Below are 25,446 nucleotides of genomic sequence, written 5' to 3'. Positions count from 1 at the left end.
TTGACACACACAAGGCATATTTCTTATAAATTAAAAAGTAGTGGTCTCACAATAACACAAAGAAACTTGATAACACAATGCCAGCAGCAGACTCTATAAATGTGACACTTTTGGAGGTTGTTTTAGCTCTCTGTGCACAAGACAAAGTGTTTCTTACCCCAGTCCAGGTATTCTCTCACACTGTCCTGTCATTCCAGCTATTAAGTTTTTATGCATCATCATCACTCCTTTGGGTCTCCCAGTAGAGCCACTGGTGTACATTACTAAAGCCAAGTCTGTAGGAACAGGTCTGCTTGGCAGAATGCTTGCTGCAAAATTCAGGAGAAAAACTGTTATTTATTCTTTTCTTATCTACTTTCTAAATTATTTCTGTAATTAATCAGTGTGTAAATGTCTGTAATCAGTGTGAAACAGGTGCTTCATGGAAGGCCAGCACAGCAAGCTGCTGCATGGTCAGTGCTGGAGAGAGCAGTCATCTGGTTTTAAGAGGAAGAGAGGGAAGGCCAATTTTGAAAGGAATTATGAGTGTCTGAGCATCTGCACAATCTGGGTGACATTGTTCTGTCATTGTGGTTTATAGCTGACTGAAAGTTTCATAGAAGGAGCCTTTTGAAGACCAAATACAATTGTCAAAGGCAGCAAAGGGGAGAAATAAAGTATGGATGATAAATAGCAAAGTGAGTGAAAACCCAAACAAAAAACCAACACCCCAAAAAGCTGCAAGTCAGCTTTTCTGTCCATCAGTCTTTCAAGGCCAAGGTTGTAGAGGTAAGATTCCTTTTAACTCTTCTCCCTCCTGAAATTTTTTTTAAATTTTAAATAAACCTTCCCCAGGTAAACTGCAAATTTACTAGAAAAGCAGTAAACTTAGAACACTTGACTTCTGATTTTTGCTTTAGTCCTCTTTATTCTTAGGATGACAATCATTAGCCTTCATGGCTTTCAGTGTCTGCAAGGAAGCAGGCTTTTCAGAGACTAAGCCCAAGAAAAAAAACACCCCTTAGGGTCACTGCAGGCCTGTATCAGCACCTCAGGCTGATCAGAGATAAGCAGCTGTGATGAATTTGTGCTTCCCAAAGCTCCTTTGCCAGTTTATCTCCTCCTTTATTCCAGAGAGAGACGTGGTTAATTACAGACTGCTGATGTAAGGAGAACATCATCAGGGTTGGGTTTTCCTTCCTTAAAGCAGATGTTTACAGTCACTCCTGGCTGCCCAATGGAGCAAGGAATGTAATTGTTATTCCTCTAGCCTTAAGTGCTTTTTAGCTAGAGCTTGGTTAAGATAATGGACATTTTCAAGCAAAAACCAAAAAAAACTTCAAGTGCTTTCTTCTCTTATTAAAAATAGTGATAGTAAGAGAAATAAAAGGTAAGAGGAGCAGAAAATGAAACATGAAACCAGTTTTTATTTCATATCCTAAAACAAAGATGAAGTGTTAAATTATTCTGGTTATGGTTTACAAGTTAGAAACAAAGTTTTATCCTGACATACATTTCACATGAACAAAAGATAGAAAAGAAGTTTTTTGTTTATTTAAAGGGAGCTGGAGGATGAACTGGCAACCTGCCACTGCCTTTGTTGGTGACAAAAGCCACCCTTTGCTGGGTGGGGGGGTTTTCTGCTACACATCCCTCTTAACCCAGGTGCAAACACTGCTTGATTAGTCAATCCTCTGTGAAGTGATTCACTTACAGTTTTCTGGTTTGGCTCCCAGCTCTTCTACTGTCTGCATACTATGAATCTCCACATTTTCAGGGTATTCTGATTTATTGACTGTCTTCTTGTCCACATAAATGATATGTTTCAGACAGGAGACTTGTGACAGTGCAGTCTACAGAAGAGAAATGAAATTTTTAGTAGTGTACTGACTGAACTGTAGGGTTGCTTTGAGCAGGTGAAGATGATACCAAATTACCTTAAGTTTGCTCTCAAGGAGTTCCACACTGGTGACCAGATATGACGCTCCACACTCGTTGAGACCATAGGTCACTGCCTCTTCCCCCAGGGTGGCATAGAGAGTGACAACTGTAGAAGGGTAGAAGTAAAACTACATGCAAAAGCTCTTGCTTTAGCTTACTGGAAAGCACTCCATTGGGAATTTTCTAATTTGGAAATGAAACAGCTTTTGATTTTTTCCACATCAGAAATGTTATGGCACAAGAGACCTCTGGAACAAGGAGGACAGCTGGGCAAGAAGCAGGTCTTTACTAAGAGCATGGTCAAATACTGGAACAGGGTTGATGCCCCAAGACTGTCACTGTTTAGGAGGCCTTTGAACAATGCTCTAGGTAACAGGCTGTAACTTTACTCAGCCCTGAAGTGGTCAGGCAGTTGGAAGGAACCTATAATAGTCATCTACAACCTCCCAAAATAGTTCTCCTTTTTCTATAGCAGAAATTATCGGATGCAAACAGATGCACCAAATCCCAACAACAATGTACAAAGCAATCCCAGAGTAAGCAACGAAGAGCAGGCAGGTGTTCTGCTCCTGAGCTCTCTGCAACCACAACTCAAGGGGACAGGTAACACTCAGACATTACAGGGCACCAGCTTAAAGCTGGGCATGGCTACAGGCAGCTCTTTACACACTGTCAGCTACTTTCCTTGCTTCCATAGAATTAGTGATGGCAGCAAGGCAGAGAATCAGACTAAGTAATCAGACTGTTTTTCACACTGCCAGATTATTTTTAACCCAGACTGGCTACAGGAATGCCATTAAGTGCCTCCCAGACACAATGGAGTTCACCTCTCCCCGTTATCTCTCTACTGAAAAAGCCCCTTCTTTAGTATCATTTGGTATATCAAACTGTAACCTCCAAAGACCACTAAGGGAATTTAACAGTGCTGTGAGATAGGGTTCACACAGAACAGGAAAAAGAGTAACGTTATACAGCTATTTCTTACTGCCTTTCAAAGTATAGGGATCCAAGGCCAAATTAACCATAGTCTCCTACTTCAGTAGGAAGTTCATCTCCTCCACTGCTGCCCCTGAACAGCCTCTCTGCACACTCTGCTGTACCAGCTGCTCCTCACACAGGCAGCTACTACTGTTGCTGGGAGAAAAAGAGACAGCCCAGTGCAAGCAAAAAAAAAAAAAAAAAAAAAAAAATAGGCTGGGGTTCACAGTGTGTTGTGTGCAAAATGGGCACTGGGTTTAACTCCCATTAGAGATTTCTGACAGCTTGAATAAGAAAAAAAAATAAAAAAAGAAAAATCATACATAATTTAAATTAATTTTGGATGTATAATTTAGGATACAGACAGAAAATACTGTAAAAACATCCCACATTTTGTGGGGAGAAATACAACTGACATCTTAAATGCAACTACTGACATCTTCAAAATATTTAAAACAACCGGAATGATAAGTGTACTATTTTGTCATTTTAACATCTAGATCATAGTACAATAAAATCATGAAATACAGTTTCATAAGTATGAGCAAGTTAATTTTAGGGACATCCACAATGCATAGGATAGACTGAAAACTTCTAAGAATCAGACCATCAGCAGAGAATTTATGACATTCTTACACCTCCAATGACAAGACCGGCAGAGTCAAAATACTTAACAGCCAGATCTGTGCTGAGAACTGGTTCTAAAATCCATTAGAAGGAACCAAGCTGAGCACTCACGAGGGAAGTTGTACTTGAAGCAGGTGAGAGCTACAATCATCCACTCAGCTCGGGTCTCACAGAATATGACAACGGTGCTTTTGGGGGTCAGTCCCAGGGCAGTCAGTCCATTCCCCAGGCGAGTGATTTTCTCATTTACTTCTTCATAGGATAACCATCTGTAAGTTCCTAGAATTAACTTGAGAGGAAAAAACCATGAATTTTCATGAGAAGAAGCTTTTGGTATAGCTCTACTGGCTGATGTGAATTGGTGCATAACATAATGAGTATATAGTCTGCTGTTCATAAGGAAATTGCTTTCATTTTACTAGAATGAACAGTGCATCCTGTATATTCTGTTATTCCTTAACTACCATAAAATTAATGGTTTATTAGATGATGACTGAGGATGAGCTCTAAAGGGACATGCATTGTTGAGGCAAGATACAAAGCAGCTCAAACCCAAGTCAGAATTAAGCAAAAAATTACAAGGTTTACCTTTTTGAATACTTTTCCATTTGGTTGCATTTCATTTTCTTCACTCAGAATTTCCCTGGTTCCAAGACAGTCCTTCTTCCCAAACTTTGCTAAAGCATGGTCAAAGAGCTTGTCCAGCGTGTCTGCTCCAGGGATGTTTATGTTTGCTAGTGAGTCCAGGTGAGTGACAGAGCGGTAGGGGCTCCCCGGCTTGTCCGAGATGGGTTTAGCTTTTAACCGCTTTGCCATAGCCTTTTTCTTCTTGGCATTGGTAAGAAAATACCAGGGAATAAATACCAGCACACTGTACAACCAGATTAACAAGTACACAGGCAGCAAGAGAATGGCACACATTTCTATCCTAAATTTCATTGTGGGTATTTAAAATAGAAACTCTCTTAGGGAGTTCTGAAGCAGACAAGAGCAAGGCAGCAGTGCAGAGTGGTGTAGGGAGAAGCAACAGTAGGTGAAGCTTAGGTAGAGCTGATTCAGAGCAGCTGCAAAATTTTAGTAACCTTTGAGAGCCAACAGTGGACACCTACGGGCGAAAACCAGTGCCAAGCAGAGAGCAGGAAAAAGAAAGAAAAAATAATTAAATTAGTAATATTATAGTCAGTTAATTAGTTTTAGTTCTTCTAGGAGCTCACTTCAAAAGCATCACTGCACAATAGAGCTGTGAACTGCTCTGGGGATGAAAGAGGATGAATCTTTTCCATACTTGTTTCTTGCATTCACAAATATTTACTTCTCACAGACTTTTCCCTGCTATTTCTGTTTGAATAGTTCAGGGCTGTTGAGATGAAGTCTGTCCTTCACAACATAATATTGTGTTTAAGCTACTTGAGTAATGACACAATTGTGTAATTATGGGAAAGGTCAACACTTGTTTTCCCACTAAATATTTGTACTACAGGGAAAAGGTACAGCAGATTGCTTTACTGTTTTTCAGAATAGTCTATCAACTTCTATTCAGATCAAAATGAATCTTGATACTCAAAAATAGTATATAGACTCAAAAGTCTACATGCTGTAATCTAAAAACTATATAATATTCCAAAACTGCTTTATTAACTTTGCTCCAGCAACTGCAGTTTTAGTCTTCTACTTTTCAATGCTGAATGTCAGACTCTTGGAAAGGGATTATGCAGATTTGCTTTTCCAATTTCAAAAAGTACTTCAATACATGCATTTCAAACTCCAAGTATGGAAAACAGAATAAAATCTGACCAATTTAACTCAATTTAACATAAAGTACAATTTGACAAGATTTTGTCTGCATGTCAGAAATCTTTCCTCATTAAGGAGAACTGGGCCTAAATAAGGACTGGTGGTGAGTGGGAGAAAAACAAAACCATCACAGCAAACCCCAGTCAGGGCCAGCCCACTGGCCTGGGACTAGTCTGCCCTGGCATGTGAGACAGGGGTGGTTATCTTCACCTGGCTGCTGTGCAAACACAGCCTGCTAACACATCACCCACGCTGCACAGCGGGGAAAAGAGAAGGCACAGGTGCACCAGCCAAGGGCAGAACCTCAGGCAGGCAGGGGAACCAGTGACAGTGACACCCACCATCAGAGCCCAGGCTGCCATGGACATCATCTGATAAACAGAATGGATGAGAAGAGGGAAATTCTCAGGGCTCCATCAAGAATTAAAAGAATGTAGGCACACCTCAAAATACACCTTTATTAATATATTTGCCACCCTCAGGTGATGAGGGAGGCTACAATTAACATTTCAGGTTAAACAAGACAACTGCTACTTAGAGCCGACAGAAGTCAGTTAACAGGCTGGTGGGTTATTTAATGAGAATTTCAATATAAGCAGTTGTGTTGTAGCCAATATCAACAGCTTTAAGGTAATGTAAGACTGAGAGATCTGCAGATATTTAAAACAGCATGACCACCACATTAATTTTGTAATTACAGCTACAGGAGAAAATGACTATTGAATGATAGTGTAATAAACTAAGCTAAACTAAAGTAAGCTCAGACTTGTATAGATGGAAGTATTCTGCATATTTCTTTTTATAAAAAAATGAATGCTACATTCTTTTCAAAATGTGCATGTTTATTCTCCTCTGGTGAACCTCACCATCAACCTCAGCAGAAAAGAGATCAGTTTACTTCCCAAAGTTCCAGTTCTCTAAAATGAAGGATTATTGGTATATAATACAAATCTTGTATGACACTTTCATCCCAGTTAATTCAGTGCTCCAAAAACAGCAGTTGAGTCTGCATTTCAAAGACAAGCCAGCCACGGCTCTAAGACATGGTAAGGAAATGTCAGGACACACCCATGGTTACACATAAGGCTACAACTTAAAACAGACCCCAGGGGGAACTCTGGCTGCTCCTCACCTTCCATCAATGAACATATGACCAGGCACACTGACTTGGATAAATGAAGAGTTGTTCAAGAACTGCAAGCTATTTACCACAATGAGACAGTACCACAGCTTTTCTATGGGCTGCACAGGAGCTTGTTCAGAAGTGGTGCTACTGTGAAACACTACTGGCTAATAACCAAGAACTGGCTAATTTAGGAAGGGAGGAGAGGAAGGCTGCATTTCTTTAATTTTGGAATTTCTAGTTAATTTGTAATACTTTTAAAAGTGTTTCTAAAACCAGAAAACTCAGCTAATTTGTATATATTTGTAGTAATTTAAAAGAGAATCACATTTCTATCCTGGCAAAAATCAGCTGTAATTCTTAAGAGACATCAGTTGGGAAAACTTAGTGAGTCCCAAAAAGAAAACTGTGGCTTTTTCCTTTGAACATGCTCATGCAAAACCTCACACACACATACAGACACACACACACACACAGGTGTACTTACAAGGGATCTCAGTGATGACTGAGGTTTTTTGAGTGTTGATTAAACCTACAGTAAAAAAGAAAGAAGAACATATTAGAATTTAGGATGTTTTTTACCTTGCAGAAAGGAGGAATCTTTAGAACTTCCACCCTACTGCCTCTAAGAAGCACAGGCTATGAATTCAGACAGAGGTGTAACACAACCCATACAAGGCAGAGCAGTCACAATACAGGAAAAGATTCAGCTTCCAAACTACACTGGACTAACAAGAGATGAAGCTGCCAAAAAGGAGATCAACTTTTATGCGACACTACTTCCTCCCTCTCATTTTTAAACATGTTTTGAATTAAGCAGAAGCTTAATGCAATTTAATTACCAATGAAACCCAGAAAGACGAGGAAGAGATTTTCATATTGCATATGGTCCATTCTTCTGACTCAAGGCAGAACAAGAAGCCCTTTGTCACTCTTGATAGATGAGTATCAGAAACACAAACTCAGGACTACCCATGGCACACATTGCCCAAGAGAACATGAAGTGGATTTGGGGTATTGAGGTAAGAGAAGACTTTCCAGAACAAAAGCATGTTTATAGAGGCACTGAGGCCTCACTGGTCCCATGACCAGTGTAATAAAAGATGGCTGTGTGTAACTGCAGAGATAAGGCTCCAGGAGGTCTGCTGCAGAAAGCTTTAAGTGATATTTAACCTAGTTATATTTTAAAGGTCTTCCCCATAAGTCTAAGATTTTAATCAATTTTTACAGACTGAAACCGAGTTAAATGTCCCTTGCAAAATTCTCCTGCAAAGATTTTCTCTTGAAATATAAAGAAGAGGTGCTAGAATGTTTTTAGAGTTACTGGCATTTGCATGTGGCTGTATAAGATTTTGATCCATTGCAGGATCATCCCAAACTTGTGCTAAATAAATATTTATCATCTCTTAAATATACTGCATATAACAGACTGACATATTTAACATGCAAAGGTACTTCCATACCAGTTGTATTCAGTTAGAAGCCAAACTTAGCTACTCAAATTATACCTTATGACTTCAATCTCCTACTTAATTAGACTTCAAGAGAAAGGGTGAGATGCAATGCTCATGTCAATGCACCATCAAGGACAAGGTAAGACTGTCTTACTTCAAGGTAAAACAACTACATATTACTAAAGTATAACAGTTGTAGTCTTTATAAATTTCTCATTCCTTAAAAGTTAGCATTCATGAAAAATTTCACAACAAGATAAAACTGGTATTTAACACTGGAATATTTAGAATATGTAATATTTTCTATTGGTTTACAAAGCTTATTATTTCTCTTGACTGTTGAGCAGAACTAGCCTCTTTAGATGCTTATCTAGCTGTTTTGGAAACAGCAGAGCTCCCAGTTCTTGGTGCAGGAAGTGCACGTTCCCAGAAAAAGCAGTGTGCGTCAGGCATGACTACAAGAAAAAATGAAACCAAACCATAATAGATGTTGTATCTATCTAGGAGAGCCTAGATAGCTGGTTTTCAGCATTTCCAAAGGATTTTCATTTGGTGAATCAGCTTCTATCCATTTTGAAGTGGTCTGGAGTTCATTTAACCTTTGCAGTGACATGTTACAGTGTTCATGCCGGAAACCTCACTCATGAGGTAATGTTTCACTTACAGCTTTTATATGCTGGGTGTTTACAAAAATTCTACAGTCCAAGTTTACTCCTGACTGACACTGTACTTTATGGGCTGCCACAGATGGAAGAGATGTTATCTAAGTATAATCTGACTTTTAGATCCTTAAATAAAAGTTTCAGACCGATAATGTACAACATTCTATTCCTGTGCTGTAGCCAGGGTCATAAAACAGAGTCTGAAATCAAAGCACATGTTCCAGACAGAAGAGACATTCCTCTCTTCCTAATTTATCTTAAATCTAAGAAACAACTAGCAATTATAATTTTTTATATAGAAAAAACTCCTTTTAAATAGTCACAAAAGCTTATGGGACTAAGTAAAAGCAAAAGTGTGTATGGGGAACAGAGACAGGGTTTATGCCTCTGGAAGTGACTATTCTCAGAGGAGGAAATGCCTTCATCTTCTCTGCATTTGACTCTCCAAACTGAACAGAATCAACTTACTCAGCATTTACACACACTACTAGAATTTTTAAGTGCAATTCAAAATCAAATGAAGTACCTATAGCTAGAAATTTTACCCTATGCAGTTTAATAAGGCAGCAAACTATTATCATCACTAGGAAAGGCTTTAATTAGCCCAAGCCCAAAAGACTTTAAAGGCTTAATAATGAAAGAATATCAAAAACACTGCTTACAATCCTTCCTCTGGTGTTAAAGAGCTTGCCAGAGGTCCAATTTACTATGAAATAGCATGTTTGGAAGAAATCACAACTTCATTTTCTATCTGCTTCAAACACAGTGATAGGAAAGTAATCTGGTAAGGAAGATGACATTAGAGAGGAAATGGGTTGTGTTCTAGTTTGGGAAGAAAACTGGAATCTGCAAAGCAGATTGTTTTTAGCTTAAAAGCAACACCAGAGGAAGTCTGGTTCCTCTGCATCAGATCTCTTGGAGCTCATGCCAGCTTCAAATGGAGACACAATTCTGACTTTAGTGTAAGTGCTCAGGGCTGACTCCTGTCAGGAAGTTCTAAAATCTTCCAAAACAATCCAGTATGAGTAAGTAACAACCATTTCTGCAATTTCTCTAGCATCTGGGCAGATCGAAACATTTTGGAAACTACAGTGAGCATTCAGGATTTGTAACTGGAAAAGTGGTTTTACACAGTTTAAAAAAAAATAAAAATTGAGTTGACCTAAGTATGTGGGTGTTCAGTTAGTCAGGTTTTGGAAAGGAACTTAGTTGGTATTTGTCATCCTGAATTTGTTCCAGTACAGGACAGAACAAGGCTGGGATTTCAAAAGGATATGACACAAAATAGATTACTCCAAGGGTAAGAAATACCACATAGCAAGGAAGATGCAGCACAATAAACAAATGAGTGCATACTGTCAGGCTCACTACAAGTTCTGATTTTCCAGATTTATACCTAACACACACAAGAATGAGAGAACATTTCCACAGCTGAGAAGACTGTGATGAAATAGCAGTGAGTTAGAAGAATCTGGTGGCTAATTACAGCTTAGTTGGGGTTACAAAGATTGAGGGAAAAGAAACTGAAGGAAATGATTCAGTTTTTACATCATGTCAGTGCTTTTATAAAAACAAACTCCAGCAATATTAATGCAAGTTACTCATAGGGAAAAAAATTCATTTCTCTTTCTTCTCACAGGCAAATTTCTATGTATTTTCCTCTTGCACATTTTGGAACATCACAAAGGGCAGTGAAAATCCAGAGAAATCCTAACCAAACCTAACCAATTTTCAGAAGTACTTCTGTGCTCTGGCAATGCAATAGAAGCGCAAAGCCTGAGATTTTGAGAGCTCTCACCATGCCTGTATAGTGTAAATACTGGTACCTATGTCCTAACAAACAGAGAGGGGAAATCAGTTATAGTGGATCCTGATACAAGTTTAAATATATACATTCTACTTCAAATAGGCAAAATCACAAATAGCCTTAGGAAACTGTGTTACTCTTACTGCTGCTTAAAAAATACTGCTGCTTAATACAATATTTTAGTCAGCTAATAGCAAAGGTAACATTTATTTTTGGTTTCAAGAAAAATATTATTGTTGTCCTTTATGTTCATTGCTTCTACTTAGTACCTTAGAACATATATGCACTTAAAGTCAATCAGAAAAAAAAAAAAAAAATCAATTTCTAAGTGTTAAACATCTATTTCTGCAACAAGTCCTGTAGTGCAAGCCAGCCTAGCCACACTGACCCAGTAGTTCTCAATTACCTAAGAGCCGGGTGTGAAACCTCTCTCCTAATTTGTAACGTGAGTGCAAGCAAATATTTGGTGAAGGGTAAGAGCTGTTTGCATGCCCCAAAGGCAGAAAATGTTAAAGGCCAAGGCAAAATTTCACAACTGAAAACTGTCCATTGAGACTGCACAGAATTGGGAAAGCACTTCCTGACCCACCTGTTCCTTTGTCTCCAACTCCAGCAGAAGCTGCCCCGTGAGTACCTGAGGCTCTCACTGCAGCACTGCCGTACCCAGCTCTGCAGGCCGTACCCAGCCTGTGCTGCACAGGCTCTGAGTCACAGAACCACAGAACCATAGAACGTTATGGGCTTGGAATGGACCTCAAAGCTCATTTCATTCTATTCCCCTGCCCTGGGCAGGGACACCTTACACCAGAACAGGTTGCTCAGGGCCCCATCCAGCCCGGCCTTGAATAACTCCAAGGATGTGGCATCCACAGCATCTCTAGGCAGCTTGTTCCAGTGCCTCACCACCTCACTAGAAAGAATTTCCCTCTTTCAGTTTGCACCCATTCCCCCTTATCCTGTCACCACAGTTCCTCACAACGAGGCGCTCTCTGGCTCCCCTGAAGGCCCCTTCAGGTACCAGGAGAGGCTGTGAGGTCTCCACACAATCTTCTCTTCTCCCAGCTGAACGGCCCAACTCTCTGGGCCTGTCTCCATAAGGGAGGTGCTCCAGTCCTTTTAGCAACTCCACGGCCTCCTCTGGACTTGCTCCAACAGCTCCAAATCCTTCGTATGCTGCACACCCCAGAAGTGTGTGCCATAGTCCCAGCTGGGTCTCACAAGGGCAGGGCAGAAAATCACCAGGTCACAGCACTGTGAATGCACTCACTGTCACTGAGGACAAACACAGCTGTTTCGTATCTTTTTCTGTGGTAAGGGAAGTGAGAGACACCTTTCTGTTTCACTGGCATTTTAGTTAATGACTAGGCTAAAAACTGGTAGTTTGGACAGAGGGCATTCCAGAAGAAGATGGTAAATAAGGAGAAAATGTGCAACTAAAAAATACTGTTATTACCAGCATCTACAAAATATATTTGGACTAAAGGTAAAAAATACAAATAAAATACATATTCTATAGTAATAACAAAGTATTTCGGTCTGACTCCTCAATATATATCCCTGTCTCATCAGGCATTATGACAAATGTTACTCTGCTGTTCCAACAGCAGAGATAAATGTACAGTTTCCACCCAACTTTTTTAAACAAGGACACGAAAAGACAAACAGTACAAGCAAGGACAAATTTCAGAGGACATGTGGCCACAGAAGACTTCAGCAAAAGCTCTGTAAACAGCCAAAGAAGAACTGATAATCCTCCTTCCCACACACAATAAACATACAATGGACAGACTGGCTAGGTCTGTGCTCAACTACACACGCATTTTGCAGGGGAAAGGTTGGGACTTGCATGGCTCTGATGATCCAACTAGTGAGATTAGGGTGCTTATGTCCTCCTCTTATGCTTCCAATGATCATTTCAACAATAGCCTTTGACAAGGTAAGGAAATTAGGACACCATGTGCTTTTTGTTTTGCAAATAAAGATGGAGAAAATAATCTCCCTGCGTGAATGTTTTTCAGAATTTGATCCACAGAAAATGTATTTATGCTTGTCCCAGTTCTAAATATAACTCTCCATTCCTTCTGGGAGCCTGACTGGCTCTTCAGCTTTCATTTTGGCAAGAAATGCTGCCATCGATTTTACATTTATCTTCCTTGCTTTTCAGAAACTCCATCATATCTCATTATTCACATTAGGGTGTTTTCTTCTCAGACATGGATCATAATTTAGGTAGTGAAATTAATTACGTACTTTAAAAAGGAAGAGGGGAGAGTAAATGCTCCTCCTTGTGTACTGCATCAGTAGTCTTTTGTCTACCAAAAAGCATACTGTAGGCTGGGAGAGATTGTTTTTAAGGTTTGTATGGGTTTTCCAAAATTCTGTAGGGACAGTCAACAAGAAGAGCACTAGAGCTGGAAAATACACCTTCCTTTTTCTCTTGGGAGCTCACATTCAAATGCAAATTCCTCCCTTTTATTGACTAAGCAAAAAAAAAGAAAATAAATTAAGCTTTTTTATTTGCATTTTGAAGAAATTCTCTCCTTGCAGACATTCTGATATACAAATGACTGGGCGTGCACTTAAAAAATACAAGTTTAAGAAAGTTGCCCCCACCCATGGTCATTTGAGATGGTAGCCCCTGAGATTTCAAGCATGAGTCATCTCTATTTTTCATTTTCATTGTGCAACACAAATGCTTTGAGGGTCAATAAACAGTAGGAGCCTTGGGAGCAAGCATAGTTTAACAGATTTGAACAGATTCACGTATCTTCCAGTGAAAAAGTGATGATGTTCTTTGTATGTTTAAGGAACTGAATTTTATTGTAGTATTAATGCAAAACTTTAGCACAGTTTATTGCTTGGTTCATGTTGAACTACCCCATTACTTCCTAGCTAAACATACCAAGATTCATTTCTAAGTATTCATCATCTCTGGATCCATATGTGGAATTCCCAAGTTGTCACTTACCTAAGACAGGACTACATACTGCAACTTTTTGCTGAATTGACTTTAAACTTTTTTTTGTGAGTGAACTTGCTTTCTGCTACTTTCATGTGCTTTATGGTAGACCAAGATAACTTTAGGGTACATTTCTGTTAATAACATTATTTGGCATTTTCTGCCAATGAAGGCAATTTTACTGCCATACTGTTTCATAATAGTTCTTTGATTTTATCTGCATTTCAAAGAGGAAGTGAGGTGACCAAAAAAATCCCATTACATTTTCCCCTACAAAGCAAAGTGCACATTCAAGTTTTTAATTTAACAGCTCTAAAAAATATTTTGTTCAAAAGCACTCTGAACATAATCATTCGTACTAACGAGAACACAGCAGAGACTAGCACAATTCAAGATGTCTTCAAAAAAAATATGCATAGAAAAAATACCTCTGAAATGGTTTTAAACACCAAAGTTCTGAACTTTACCACCCCCCAATAAATGTGCATTGCACCTCTTATTTACAGACAAGAAAGTGTTTAAGGTGTACAGTTGCAAAGGCAGAAGCATTTGATGTTCTTACTCCAAAATATCCAAGTGCCATTTGCAAAGCAGCAGAGGGGTAGAGGATCACACACTCCAGGCCTGAGCTGGAGCTGGCTCTGGCCAAGGAGCTGTGTAACCACATTACCATGGTCATAGCCATGTGCAAGTCCTATCCCTCAGCAAAACACACTAGCACAGGACAGCTGGCTGCTAGCACAGCCACAGAGCTTCCTGAAAGAAATTTGTTCAGATCCTGACAGTCCAAAACACAAAAAAGTGTGTGTGACTATTTGCAGCAAAGCACATAGCTTTGATGCCATGACTTTTGCTATTTATTTAGCTAACTGGATAATTTTGAATTCGAATAAAGCAGCAGTCACAGTAGCAACTGTAGAAGAAAAAACTGCAGCACTAGACTAAACAGAGAGTAAAGTGGTCTCAGACAAATTCTGAAGGAAGTTTCAAGAGGAAACTGACGCTGTTGACCATTCTTTCAACTTATTTTTAGGAACTTTTTGTTCTGAAAAATCCTCAGCATGACACAGTGTAACACAACAATAATTCATGGTTAGTAATAAAAAACAATTAATAATTTCATTTATTAACACATGCAAAGATACTAAAAAAGCTAACACTGTCAGAAAATGTTTCTAATTCGACTTAAAAATACAAAGTTCCCATTTCAAGTCTGTCAGATTTATCTTTATCTGTCAGTGATGGGAGGACAAAGTTCCCTGTTGAAGTTTTGAGTAAGGGTTATTTAAGGACCACTCTAGTTATTGTCAATTTTGCTGCTCACTAGCAGACACAAAAAACAAGTCACTTACCTTGAACAGAACTGCAAATCAAAAGTATCTGGGTAAGCAGGTTGATAAAAAATCTAGAAAAGAAAAACATAAAATAGTGAAATTTCTAGGCCCTCTTAAGTTACAAACATATCGGAATAGACCACTCAACCCAAACCTTTCCTGGCTTGGTAATAAGACCTTTGTCAGGTGTTGGTTGTCAATTTGTACAATGAGAAAACACTACCTGCTCCTTGAAAACACGGAACAGGGTGTAGGTCAGGGCATACCATTAGAAACTCATTACATTATCATTTTTAATTTTCACCTCGGTTTTATGTTCTGAGCAGGAGTCTGAATGATGTAACATGCTGCCAAAAGCATGCCAGACAAACGGTTTTCACGTGTACTCACAATGGTTAAATCTGGCATCAGACTGCTTTTAACAGCCTCAACAGTAAAGCTTCAGCAACTCAATAGTCAAAGCTTACCTTTCTGAAAGATATATCTAATTAATGCTATGCAAGTTACAAATGCAAATCCTCATTTCAGCTAACTAGGAAAACTAAAAGCTAAGGGGTAATATGTAAAAAATTTCTCAAACTATTTGTTCTGTTCAAGGAAGACCAATGAATCAACTTAGAGAAACTGACAACAGAAACCTTTGCCACCATTGCCTTTCAAGAAATAACATATCCTCCCTTTACCTTTTCATCCCACATCTGGACATGGACCATGACCCAGAAAGGTGGGCAAACAGCTGGTGTGCTAAGATGATCAGGACAGAGTCTTACACAGCACAGTCAGAAATAAGTGTATGTGATCATCATTCATCAAACCACCTCTGAGCATGCAAATAACCTGAACTCATTCGGGGCTATAATGAGGGTTTTTTCCTTCAGAAAAAAAGATAGAAACTGGCATGTGTTTATCATCTCTCCTCTTAGTCGAGTTCATGGAGCCATAAAACTTTTTGCATAGGTACTGTTTTTGAAAGACATGCAAGAAAAGCAGGCCTGAAAGAGCAGCCAGATGGAGAACTGCACACTCCTACAAGGAGAATGCTCTGCATAGTTTTCTAAGGCATAACCTTGCTCTGAGCCCTATTCCAGTCCCCATAGTCTCACCCTGTTTTTCACTTAAGCACAACGAGCTTAGTTTCACTTTCTAGTTGTTCCTCTTGCCTGTGGCAATACATTTCATAAGGAAAGCACTTTTGACTAAGTTGCTCAAACAGAGGAGCTCATAAAAATGCAGAAGTATTTGCATGCTTATAAAATAAACAGATAATCCCTTTTCATAAAAAAAAATTAAATGCATCTATCAAACAAAGGCACAAAACCAAGGTCATCAAGTTCAGTATTATTTTACCTCGTGGAAACACACAGCATGAATCAGCAGTACACATCATTGCCTTCATGGAAAGTAATGTGCAGAATGACAAACTAATGAGCTACCATGAGCAGATAGAAACTATTCCGTCCTTCCTACTTCAACATCTGGTGCAAAAAGACCACAGACACCACAAACCAAGATCTCTTCCTTCTTTTTATTTTTTTTTTATATTCTTGTATCACTTTGCTCTTAGTTGACATTATCACTAACTGCTTACTCTTCTACATGACATTCAAAGCTATAGAAAATACTTTGTAAAACTACACTTTACCTATACAGTATTGCAATTCTTTTAGTATGTGCATTTTCATTGTGTTAGAAAACCAAAAGGGCCACACTAGGAATAGAAAAGAGGTTAGAGAGGTTAGTACTTAAAACAAATTACTTTGCTGAATTGACAAAAACATGACCTCAGTGTAAAGGAGACTCCAAATGAGAAGTGAACAGTGCAACAAGGGGCTGGTTCCCAGAGTCTTTCACTTTAGGCTCATGGCAGATAACTGAATGCAGTTCTGGACTGAGTTGATCCCACCTGGGCTGCAGAGTTTGCAGGCACCTGGTCACACAACCTGTAGTTGCATGGCCTGTCTGATATCCCTCGCAATTCAGCCCCAGAAAGTGCCTCTGAGAGAGAGGAAATGATCACCTTGGTTTAGTTCTGCTGAAACACAGTCCTGTGCTTTGCACGAACTTGAAATAAGCCTGAAAACAGAACTACTGTTGAACAAAGTAGCCTCTACCTATTTGTTCCTGCCCCAGTCCATCCCCTCCTTTTGCCAGCAGCCAGAGTGAGAGACTGCTGGCTGCGGCCTTAGCAAGCTTAGTGCATCCATGGAAGTGTACTAGGGGAAAAAAAAGGCAACCAGAAGCTCTACCATGATATATAATCCACTTTTATCTTTACTGAAAGCCAAAAAAATCCCAACCCAAGCCCAACCCCCTCATACCTAGCCACTTTAAAATTTTTATTGCAGATTAATTTTATACACTCCAAAATACTTCAACAGGCATAATTTTTTATTTGTGGAAGGTCAAGAGTTAGTAATTTTCCTAATCCAAAGTGACTGTGTGGTAGCTGGCTGCCAAACTGTCAGCTTAAGCTATGAGACCAAGGCCCTCATTCATAAATTTTTGGGATTTTGCAGTGAGCCATTCAGCATGCTGGGATACACTGTCCAGCTCCTCAGACTGAACTGGCATATTTGAAATAGTGACATTTCATAGGCTGCTCAACTCCTCTAACAACCAAGACAAATGGGAGAATGACTCAATGTGTATTCTACTTATCATGTGCTTTAGATAAACTGAATTTAATATAATCTAGAACTATTGCATGTATGACTGCTGGGGAGGAAACATCAAAGTACCCAATGGATCACTTAAGACAAGGTGAAGTGTTTCAGTAAATCCAACCAGTTATATCAATTTGCCTTTTTTTTTCCAGACAGACACTTGCATCCTCTAACCAGTAAGAACAACACAGACTCCTTGTGTTCTTACCAGCTTCCTTCAGCCCTACCCACTCAACAGCACACTGGTGTCAGTGCACATTTAAATATGCAACAACTCATTCTGTTGTATGTGCTACCTGCCATAAATATGTGCAATAAAATGGTGAATTACAACACAGGGTGAAATTAGAGCAAACACTTTGTAGCACCTGCCTAACTTGATACTAGTGAGTGCTCTTTGTATTTCACTGCATTTGAGGAACTGACAGTAATCATTATTTACAATCTTCTGTTTCTCTAACTACATCCTTCTTAGTGTACTTTTTGGTTCAAGTGCACAGAAACAGACCTAATAAATTACTGTTTTGTAAATTATACCATCTCCAATCAAGACTTTTTGCCAGATAAGCAATCACTATATGAACACAAAAATGAATTTGTTTTGAGAAAGCTCTTATTTTAGCAAACATGTAGAAGGGGCAACTCACCTGCTTAGTCTCCAGAAGTAAGCACACCTTCAGCTTTGTCTTAAAAGACCTGCAGGAGATTCACTTTTTTCAGGCTAATCAGTACATTTTATCCTGAACCACAAAGGATAGCTCTTATGTTATGGCAGAGCACCTCCTGTAAAAAATTGAAGCACAAGAATCAATGGGTGTGCCCAGTGGGTGCTGTGGAGAACAAAGAGATGGTGGAATGAAGGACACCAGGCTCCTCCAGAGCCTACAGAAGGCTCGTGGTGAGAGCTGCCTGCACTGGGCAGAGACTCACACAGTTTGCAGCTGGGGGCCTTTAGGTGCCACAGCTGAAAAACAATCACAGGAAAAGCTATCACATAGAAACACTGCTATGCTGATATGTCTGTAAAAGCATCTGTGCAACTGAGGGACAGTAAGAATTCACTTGCACTAGGAGACTGTTAAAGCAAACTTAACACAGGGGTTAAGGCTGTTCTTACCATGGTGTGACAAAGATTTTCTGGCAGCTCTGAAAGAAGCGCCTTAGGGCACACAGGTGCCCTGAAGAAATCAGTTATTTGATTTACATTTCTTTTCCAATAACCTAAACTGGGAAACACCAGATAAATATGTTTATAAACTACCAACACAGAGGAGAATTTTCTCTTTGTGGTATGACACATTCAATATTATAACTTTTTCAGTTCCTCTCTATGCCAATGTTTGGGGTTTTTTTTTTTTTTCTGTGAGCAGGACTTCTGTAAATAAGGCCCATAAAAAAGCTTAAGGGTGACTTACCAAGAAGGGCAGTTACACAGCTATTTTAGGGGCTACTCTGACAATGAGCTGAGTAGGTGGATACAAGGGATGTATAAATTACAGCAGTGCCAAGGTGAGCAGAGACATGGCTGAAAATACAACTATTTGGGGATGGGAGGAAATACTTCAGGAAATAAGCAGCAGCATGTGGATGCTCTGACTTTTTTGAGTCAGGATGTTTGAAGGTCAAAAATTTCAGCACAGAAATTGAGGTATTTAAGCTCTCAGTCCCCAATAAACCCAACCCCAGTGATGTCAGACCACACGTGGGTGTGTAGTGGGCACTGCTGGCAGCACCAGAGCCCAGTCTTGCACCCACAGCACACTCAGACTGCCATGCAGCAGTCAGTAAGAACCTTAGTAAAGGCACTACTGGCACTCCAGTTACTGCTCTAAAGTTACACAGCAAACACCCAAACTAACAGCTGTATAAACTGGATACTGAACCACTGAAACTGAGCCACTGCATGTACAGAGGAAAACCTCAGTGAAGGTGGGGTGCAGAATGCACCTCTTGTAGCTTATAATGTGCCAAAAACAGTTTAAAAAAGCACCATCCTTTCATGTTACTTCAATCTATTTATCTGTCTCCTAGAGTATGTCACACTTACTAAGCACAATTTAAATTAAAATGTTATGCAGTTGGGTGAAGCATATTGCCAAGTGGAACAGAGATCAGAGATTGTACTAATACCACTTTCCCTTTAAAATAGGTTGTATTGTCTTGTAAAATACCTTAAAAAAACAAACAAACAAACAAACAAACAAAAACCAGGTCTGCTGTACAAATCTAAGAGCACTTTTCCCAAACATAACCATTAGCTTAATGTCAAAACTTTTACACGATGGCCAAGCTGATACTACAATAAAGGAAGGGGACAGGATAAATGTGTCATTAACATCTATTATAAAAATCAAGCATTCATTTATTATAAGTTTTTTGGTTTTTTTTTTAATTACCTTAAACCAAGCATTTCTGTAACTGTCTGGGTATTGCTCACTTACAATCTTATTTTTTGTAGTAAGGAGAGTTAGAACAGAACACCACCTCAGTGCTATTAAAATGGTAATTTAAACATCTCTTAATTAGTACAAGCTGTAAGAGAACAAGTACTGGGATGTGCTATTTTAAGCCTGTCCTTGCAATGTTAATTTGTTTCTAATTTCACAGTCTTTCAAGCATACCTAGATTATTTTTTAAATTGATACACATATTAATATTCTAACTGCCATTATACACCTATGCTATAAAACATCAGGGTTTGGAAATAAGGGCACTTTCCCTGTACACTAACAAAAGTGATGAGCAAAAATCATGCAATGAGCTGCAGCATCATTACAGCTTCAAGTAAAACAGATATATATACAGGTCTTATGCTCTGAGTTTTGACTTTTAAAGCTGTCATTGCCCGACCAATGAGTTTATAATAAGAACTTTAAAAGAAATATAAACTTGTTAACCTAAAAGGAAAGTTACAAGTATGTTTTTAAAAAAAGATGCTCTACTGATGAAGCAGTAATGCACTATAGGGAATCAATAGTCACATCAATATACATGGAAGGAAATCCTACAAACCTGAGTACATTAGTTTTTGTCCTCACAGAACAGTGTTATTAAAGTAAAACACATTTAAGAGTCTCGGATTTAAAGTGATAACTAAGGATCCACCTTGGATCACTTTAAATCCGAGACTCTTAATTCTGTGATAATTGGTAGATCACTTTATCTTTACCTTGGAGATAAAGATATCTCACCTTGAAGCCTGGTGAACTCCCAGATGTACAACAGCCCTTGATTTAGTATTAACTGTACTATAAAACCCATGCAAAAATGTATTTTTTAAAAAAGAATTTCTCAGTATCTAGGATTCCTTAAAACCATTTTACTGAGGTGAAAAGTACCCTTTAATTTCAGGGGCAAGTCCAAGTGCTTAGTTATATCTGAATCAAAAAAAAAGGAAAACAATTCCTCACATCTTTCACATTACAGAGCTGTTACTCCAAATGCAAAGCAAATAAAGTGCACACTGAACTTTCTGAAGCAGCAGCATTTGCTCTGACCTCACATCCATCCTAAGCAACTCATGCACTCAAACTTTAAAATTCATCCATTATACAAATTGACAATCTGGCAACATATTGGCTGAAGGAAAACACTTCCCACTCCTCCCAGTCCCATGCCCACAGTCATCTTACCTTGCTCGCTCTGGTCCTCCATTTGCCAACACTGCGTGTGCTATTTATTTCCTTACTAAAAATTTGTTCAATGTGCCTTTGAGTTTTCTGCTATATTTGGGATCATCATAAATAACTCTCCAGACAATTGTACCATCAGGCCTCACACTCACACACTCCTTCTAACAAAGCTATGCAGGCTCAAGGCCTCATCCAACCTGGCTTTGGACATTGCCAGGGTTGGGGCACCCACAGCCCTTCTGGGCAACCTGTGCCAGCATCTCACCATCCTCACAGTAAAAAAGAAGTTGATGCCAGCCCCAGATCAGTCCTGACCCAGAAGCTACTCTGGGCTGTGGCAGCACAGGTCAGCAGCACCACAGTAACCTGCAGAGGAGACAGGCTCCCTATCTAGGGCAACAACAACAGCACAAGGAATTTCCACCCCCACCACTCATTCCTAACGTCTGTCTCACACTTGGTCAGGTAAATAATGTTATGAACACCTGGCACAAAATGGAAGCTGTATCTTGATTATGAGTGCACTTCAAATGCAGTGCTAGGTAGGAACTGATAGCCCTGATAAGAAGTGGGCAGGCACAGCAGAGTGCTGTAGTTTATTTACCTTCTGCCCAACCATTTCTGTTGATCCCAATGCAGATCACACTAGGTACTTTGTGCAGAGAAGGAAACTGAAACCACAGCTCCTAGGCAATGCTGGCCACTGGCCAAATCTTTTTCCAAACAGTGTCTTTTAGGTCACGTCCATATAAAACCAACTCACAGCTCCAGCAGGTCCAGGACTAAGGCGAGGTCCTCCCCATGCACCACTCAGACCGCAGAGCAGTCTGACAAAGGGCCTTGGTGCTGTCAGGCTCCACAGGTGTAGGAGAAACCTGTCACACCACCTGAGCGTGTGCCTTACCTTCAGTGCAACACAGGTCACTCTGAGAGAGTGGCCACAGAAGGAACAACCAGTGCTGCACTCTGTCTGCATGTGCCTACCTACAGAGTTCAACATTTAGAAGAAACAGACAGCTTCTAGGAGTGTCAGCAGATTACAGGCAATCCTAACTTCCCTCCCCCACACTCAACCAAAAAACCAATAATAATCCCTATCCACCGTAAAGATAGCTCTACCAGCAGAGGAGAAAAAGTTTCTTAAGCCCTCTCTTCCATACAGCTGGTCTATTCCAAATGAAAATGTGAAGGGCAGTAATCCCAGTTACAGGGAAGAGAGGAGAAGACTTTGGAACAAAGATGAACACCAAAGCAGTCACTCTGCAGCTGCTCCAGAAGGCAGTAAAATTAAATAGTATGAACAACTTTTGAGATAAGCCTTCCACAAAAAAGGCTGAAGACGTTGCACCATCTAAATAACAATCCAGTCTATGGACAAACAGAAAAATTCTGTTTCTCAGGAAATTGTTTTCCTCCTTCCATTCAACTTCCTTCTCTCCTGAGAAAACAAATGTCCTGAAGCACAGTAACCACATGCTTCTTTGAGTATACTACAAAATTTCCCTTAATCATTAACTCCAACTCTTTTTCAGTTTAAGCAATGCTTTACTCAGAAGGCATTATAAGTGCTCTTATAAAGAAGCACTCATTTGTCATGTTAACTACCTTACTCTGTTTATCATTAACTTCAATATATTTTGTATGTTTACTTGGCTCAGGCTACTGTTTGGTATTTAATTTGAGTACTAACTTCATTTACAACAGTGTAATAGGCTGCACCTATTTTACTAGATATATATCATAACATCACCTGGCATATCTGTATGCAAAGCCTTGCCTTAGTAGTTTGTTAGGAAGTGGCTTCTCTCTTTTTATAAAAGGGCTGGAGCATCACCCTTGCATTAGGAGAAGGTGTCATCTGCTGAACTCTGCTAATTTCTTATGCTGAAAGTTTATAGTTGCTGCTGTTGGATTATTCAGTAGGCAGCCAATGGGCAGCACCACCACTGGCAATGCATGTTCCAGAGGGCATTAAAGGTAACACAAGAGCTCACTGTGCATGAAATGCAAACACCTAAATAATGAACACCTCCCAAAACCCCCCACCACAGCAGGGTCTGGGGGGAAATTATCTGTTTCAAGTTTATACAACTCTGTAATTTAAGACAACAATGCAGGGGGAACTGGTAAATGCAAAGAACTGAGAGCTATGTTAAATATGCATTAAATAGTTTCCAAAATAACTTTTATGAGGAAATATTTAAGGCTTCTGTAGAATTGTACTAAAATTCAAACTTTGTATCCATGCACAAAGAGCCGAAGACATAAAAATGGAACCTGTCCTCCTGTCAGAGACTGCAGAACTGTGCTACCTCTCTTTTAATTGGGTGAAAAGACTGAAGACATGAAAATCTTAAACATATCTCAGGGAAAAAGAAAATACATGTCTTCAGTCATTGCAGTTAGTCTGAGATGACAAATTCCAAAGATTCAAAAAGCAGAGCTTACAGAAAAAACATAGTATGTTTCCACGGTCTATCTGCAGTTTTATTTGCTCATTTTTGCCCTTCAAATTGGCAAGGCTACAACTGCAAGTTTGTCTACAATAGTAAATGACAACACACATCACATTCTTATTTTCTGCAACAATCCAAGATGCAAAGAGGACCAACAGAGGATGCAAGCAAGGACCAACATTATCCTTAACCTTTTACCATCATCAGGGACTTCAACTGTCCATTTACTTTCTGTAAAACATTCCTCAACACCAGAGCTCTCTGTAACCTCCATCTATATTTACTGAACATCCTCACTGAAACGTTTTGTACTACCACTCCTTTTTTTCCTAACATAAATGTTTCGTATTTCATTTTTTCCCAAATATTATATGTTATAAAGCTACATGCTACAATTATTTCATTAAGGGACGGGGCAAACAGCAGCACTGGATCAGGAGAGGTCTGTGCAGCTAGAGCAGGGGAGCCAGGCACTGCACATGCACTTGCTTTTCAAATAAGTTTCAGAAATCCACAAAGGGGATGTTCTAGAACACCAAAAAGCAAAAATCTATCACAGGACAACAAAAATATTCAGCCAGTTTCTTGCTTTCTTTTAACAGGTGCTTTTGTGACGTGGAGCAGGGAAGCATGCGCTGAGCGGTGAATCACCTCTCCTCATCAGCATCAGCCCATCTCCCGAGCCCAGCCTCCTCCCCTGCATCCAGGCGGGGGGCGGGGGGCTCCAAGGGCCGGGGGGCTCCGGGGGAGGCCAGAGCACCGCCGAAGCACCGGGCAGGGCCCAGGGAGAGGCGGGGGATGAGCTCCCGCCCGGCGCGGAGCTGGGAAGGGGCGGGCGGGGGGTCCGGCTGCCGGCGGGACCGACCGCGCTCAGCTCCGCGGGCTGAGGGCGTGTCGGGGAACGGCGAGATGCGCCAGCGCTGCCCCGGAGCTGCGGAAAAGACCCGCAGCGGAGCCGCGGTGCTGGGGCGGGCAGGGGCGCTTCCCGCCCAGCTTCACGGAGGGCCGCCCGCCCGACCCCCCCTCGGCACTTCCAGGAGGCCTTTCCGCGCCGCCACCTGCTCCGGGCCGCGGCCGAGGCCGAGGCCGCTCCTGCCCGCCCGCACCGGAGAGCCGAGCCCCGGCGCATCCTCTCGGCCCGGACCCCCGAGCCACGGCCGCTAGGACAGACCTGACCGCGCGTGACCCCGCTCCTTCCCCGGCTGAGCCGGCCGCCTCCGCCCCGACGGGAGCCTCGCGGGCCGGGGCCAGCGCCGGCCCCGCAGCCCCTCTTCGTGAGGGGGCGACCCTCCGGTCCCTCGCCGTTCCCCAGATGCTGTCGAGTGGCAGCAAGGGGGGGAACCAGCCCTGCCTCGTCCCACCTCACCCTACTGCATCGCATCGCATCCCATCCTACTCTACTCCATCCCATCCCATGCCAACTCCATCCCATCCCATCCCATGCCATGCCCGCTGCGCAGAGCCCGCACTCACCGTGCCCAGCCCCGGCGCTACCGGCTGAGATCACAGCGCTACCGGTGGCGGTACCGGCTGCTAAAATGGCTGAGGGCGCGGGGGAGGAGCGAGCCCCGCGCCGCCGCCGCCAGGGCCGCCCAATCCTCCCTCCCTCCCTTCGCCACCGTGACGCGCTGGGGAAGGGGCGGAGGCGGCCGCGGACCCGGGCCGGGGGACCCGGTCAGTGCTGCCGCCGCGTCCCGAGGTGACCCCGGGATTCGCAGGCTGGGTTAGCGCGGCCCTTCTGCGGGGCTTGTCACAGCTCCGCGGAGGCTGATGAGCAGGCCGCGGGCCAGGCCGACCTACGGGTACACGGCAAAAGCCACCCCAGGAACCCCAGCCCCGACCCCCGGGCACAGCCTCCCGGGCACGCTCCCGCTGGAAGCAGCAAGGCCGCCAGTCCGGATCTTTCAGGCTGGAACAGACAGCTCAGATGTTTGTACCCCAGTTTTGGCTCCTGACAATCTGGAGACCACCAGGCCCAGTCGGAGGCCCCTTTCGTCTTTATTCAGAACACAAGCAACGGGTTTCAGCAGCAGTGCT

The 25,446-nt window shown here is 41.3% G+C and overlaps 1 protein-coding gene across 6 annotated transcripts in view; it reads right to left on the bottom strand.

The window, feature by feature from the left end:
* The window catches only part of ACSL4 (acyl-CoA synthetase long chain family member 4), a 35,652-nt gene extending 10,721 nt beyond the window's left edge, over positions 1-24,931 (bottom strand). For 2 of the 6 annotated variants that reach the window (XM_084212742.1, XM_084212746.1), the window contains exons 1-9: positions 24,883-24,931; positions 17,969-18,104; positions 14,677-14,729; positions 6,930-6,974; positions 4,114-4,353; positions 3,637-3,814; positions 1,917-2,026; positions 1,694-1,832; positions 158-308 (exon numbers count right to left, since the gene is read on the bottom strand). In XM_084212742.1, the coding sequence (XP_084068868.1) occupies positions 158-308; positions 1,694-1,832; positions 1,917-2,026; positions 3,637-3,814; positions 4,114-4,341 (806 nt within the window). In that variant the 5' untranslated portion in view covers positions 4,342-4,353; positions 6,930-6,974; positions 14,677-14,729; positions 17,969-18,104; positions 24,883-24,931. Of the gene's footprint in view, positions 1-157; positions 309-1,693; positions 1,833-1,916; positions 2,027-3,636; positions 3,815-4,113; positions 4,354-6,929; positions 6,975-14,676; positions 14,730-17,968; positions 18,105-24,882 lie in introns of those variants that run through there. The other 4 variants (XM_084212744.1, XM_084212743.1, XM_084212745.1 and 1 more) reach the window with 4 other exon arrangements.
* Positions 24,932-25,446: the final 515 nt, after the last annotated feature.

This window comes from Fringilla coelebs (genome assembly GCF_963513975.1).
Source record: "Fringilla coelebs genome assembly, chromosome: 11".
Lineage (NCBI taxonomy): Eukaryota > Metazoa > Chordata > Aves > Passeriformes > Fringillidae > Fringilla > Fringilla coelebs.
This window is presented reverse-complemented; position numbering and strand designations above follow the sequence as displayed.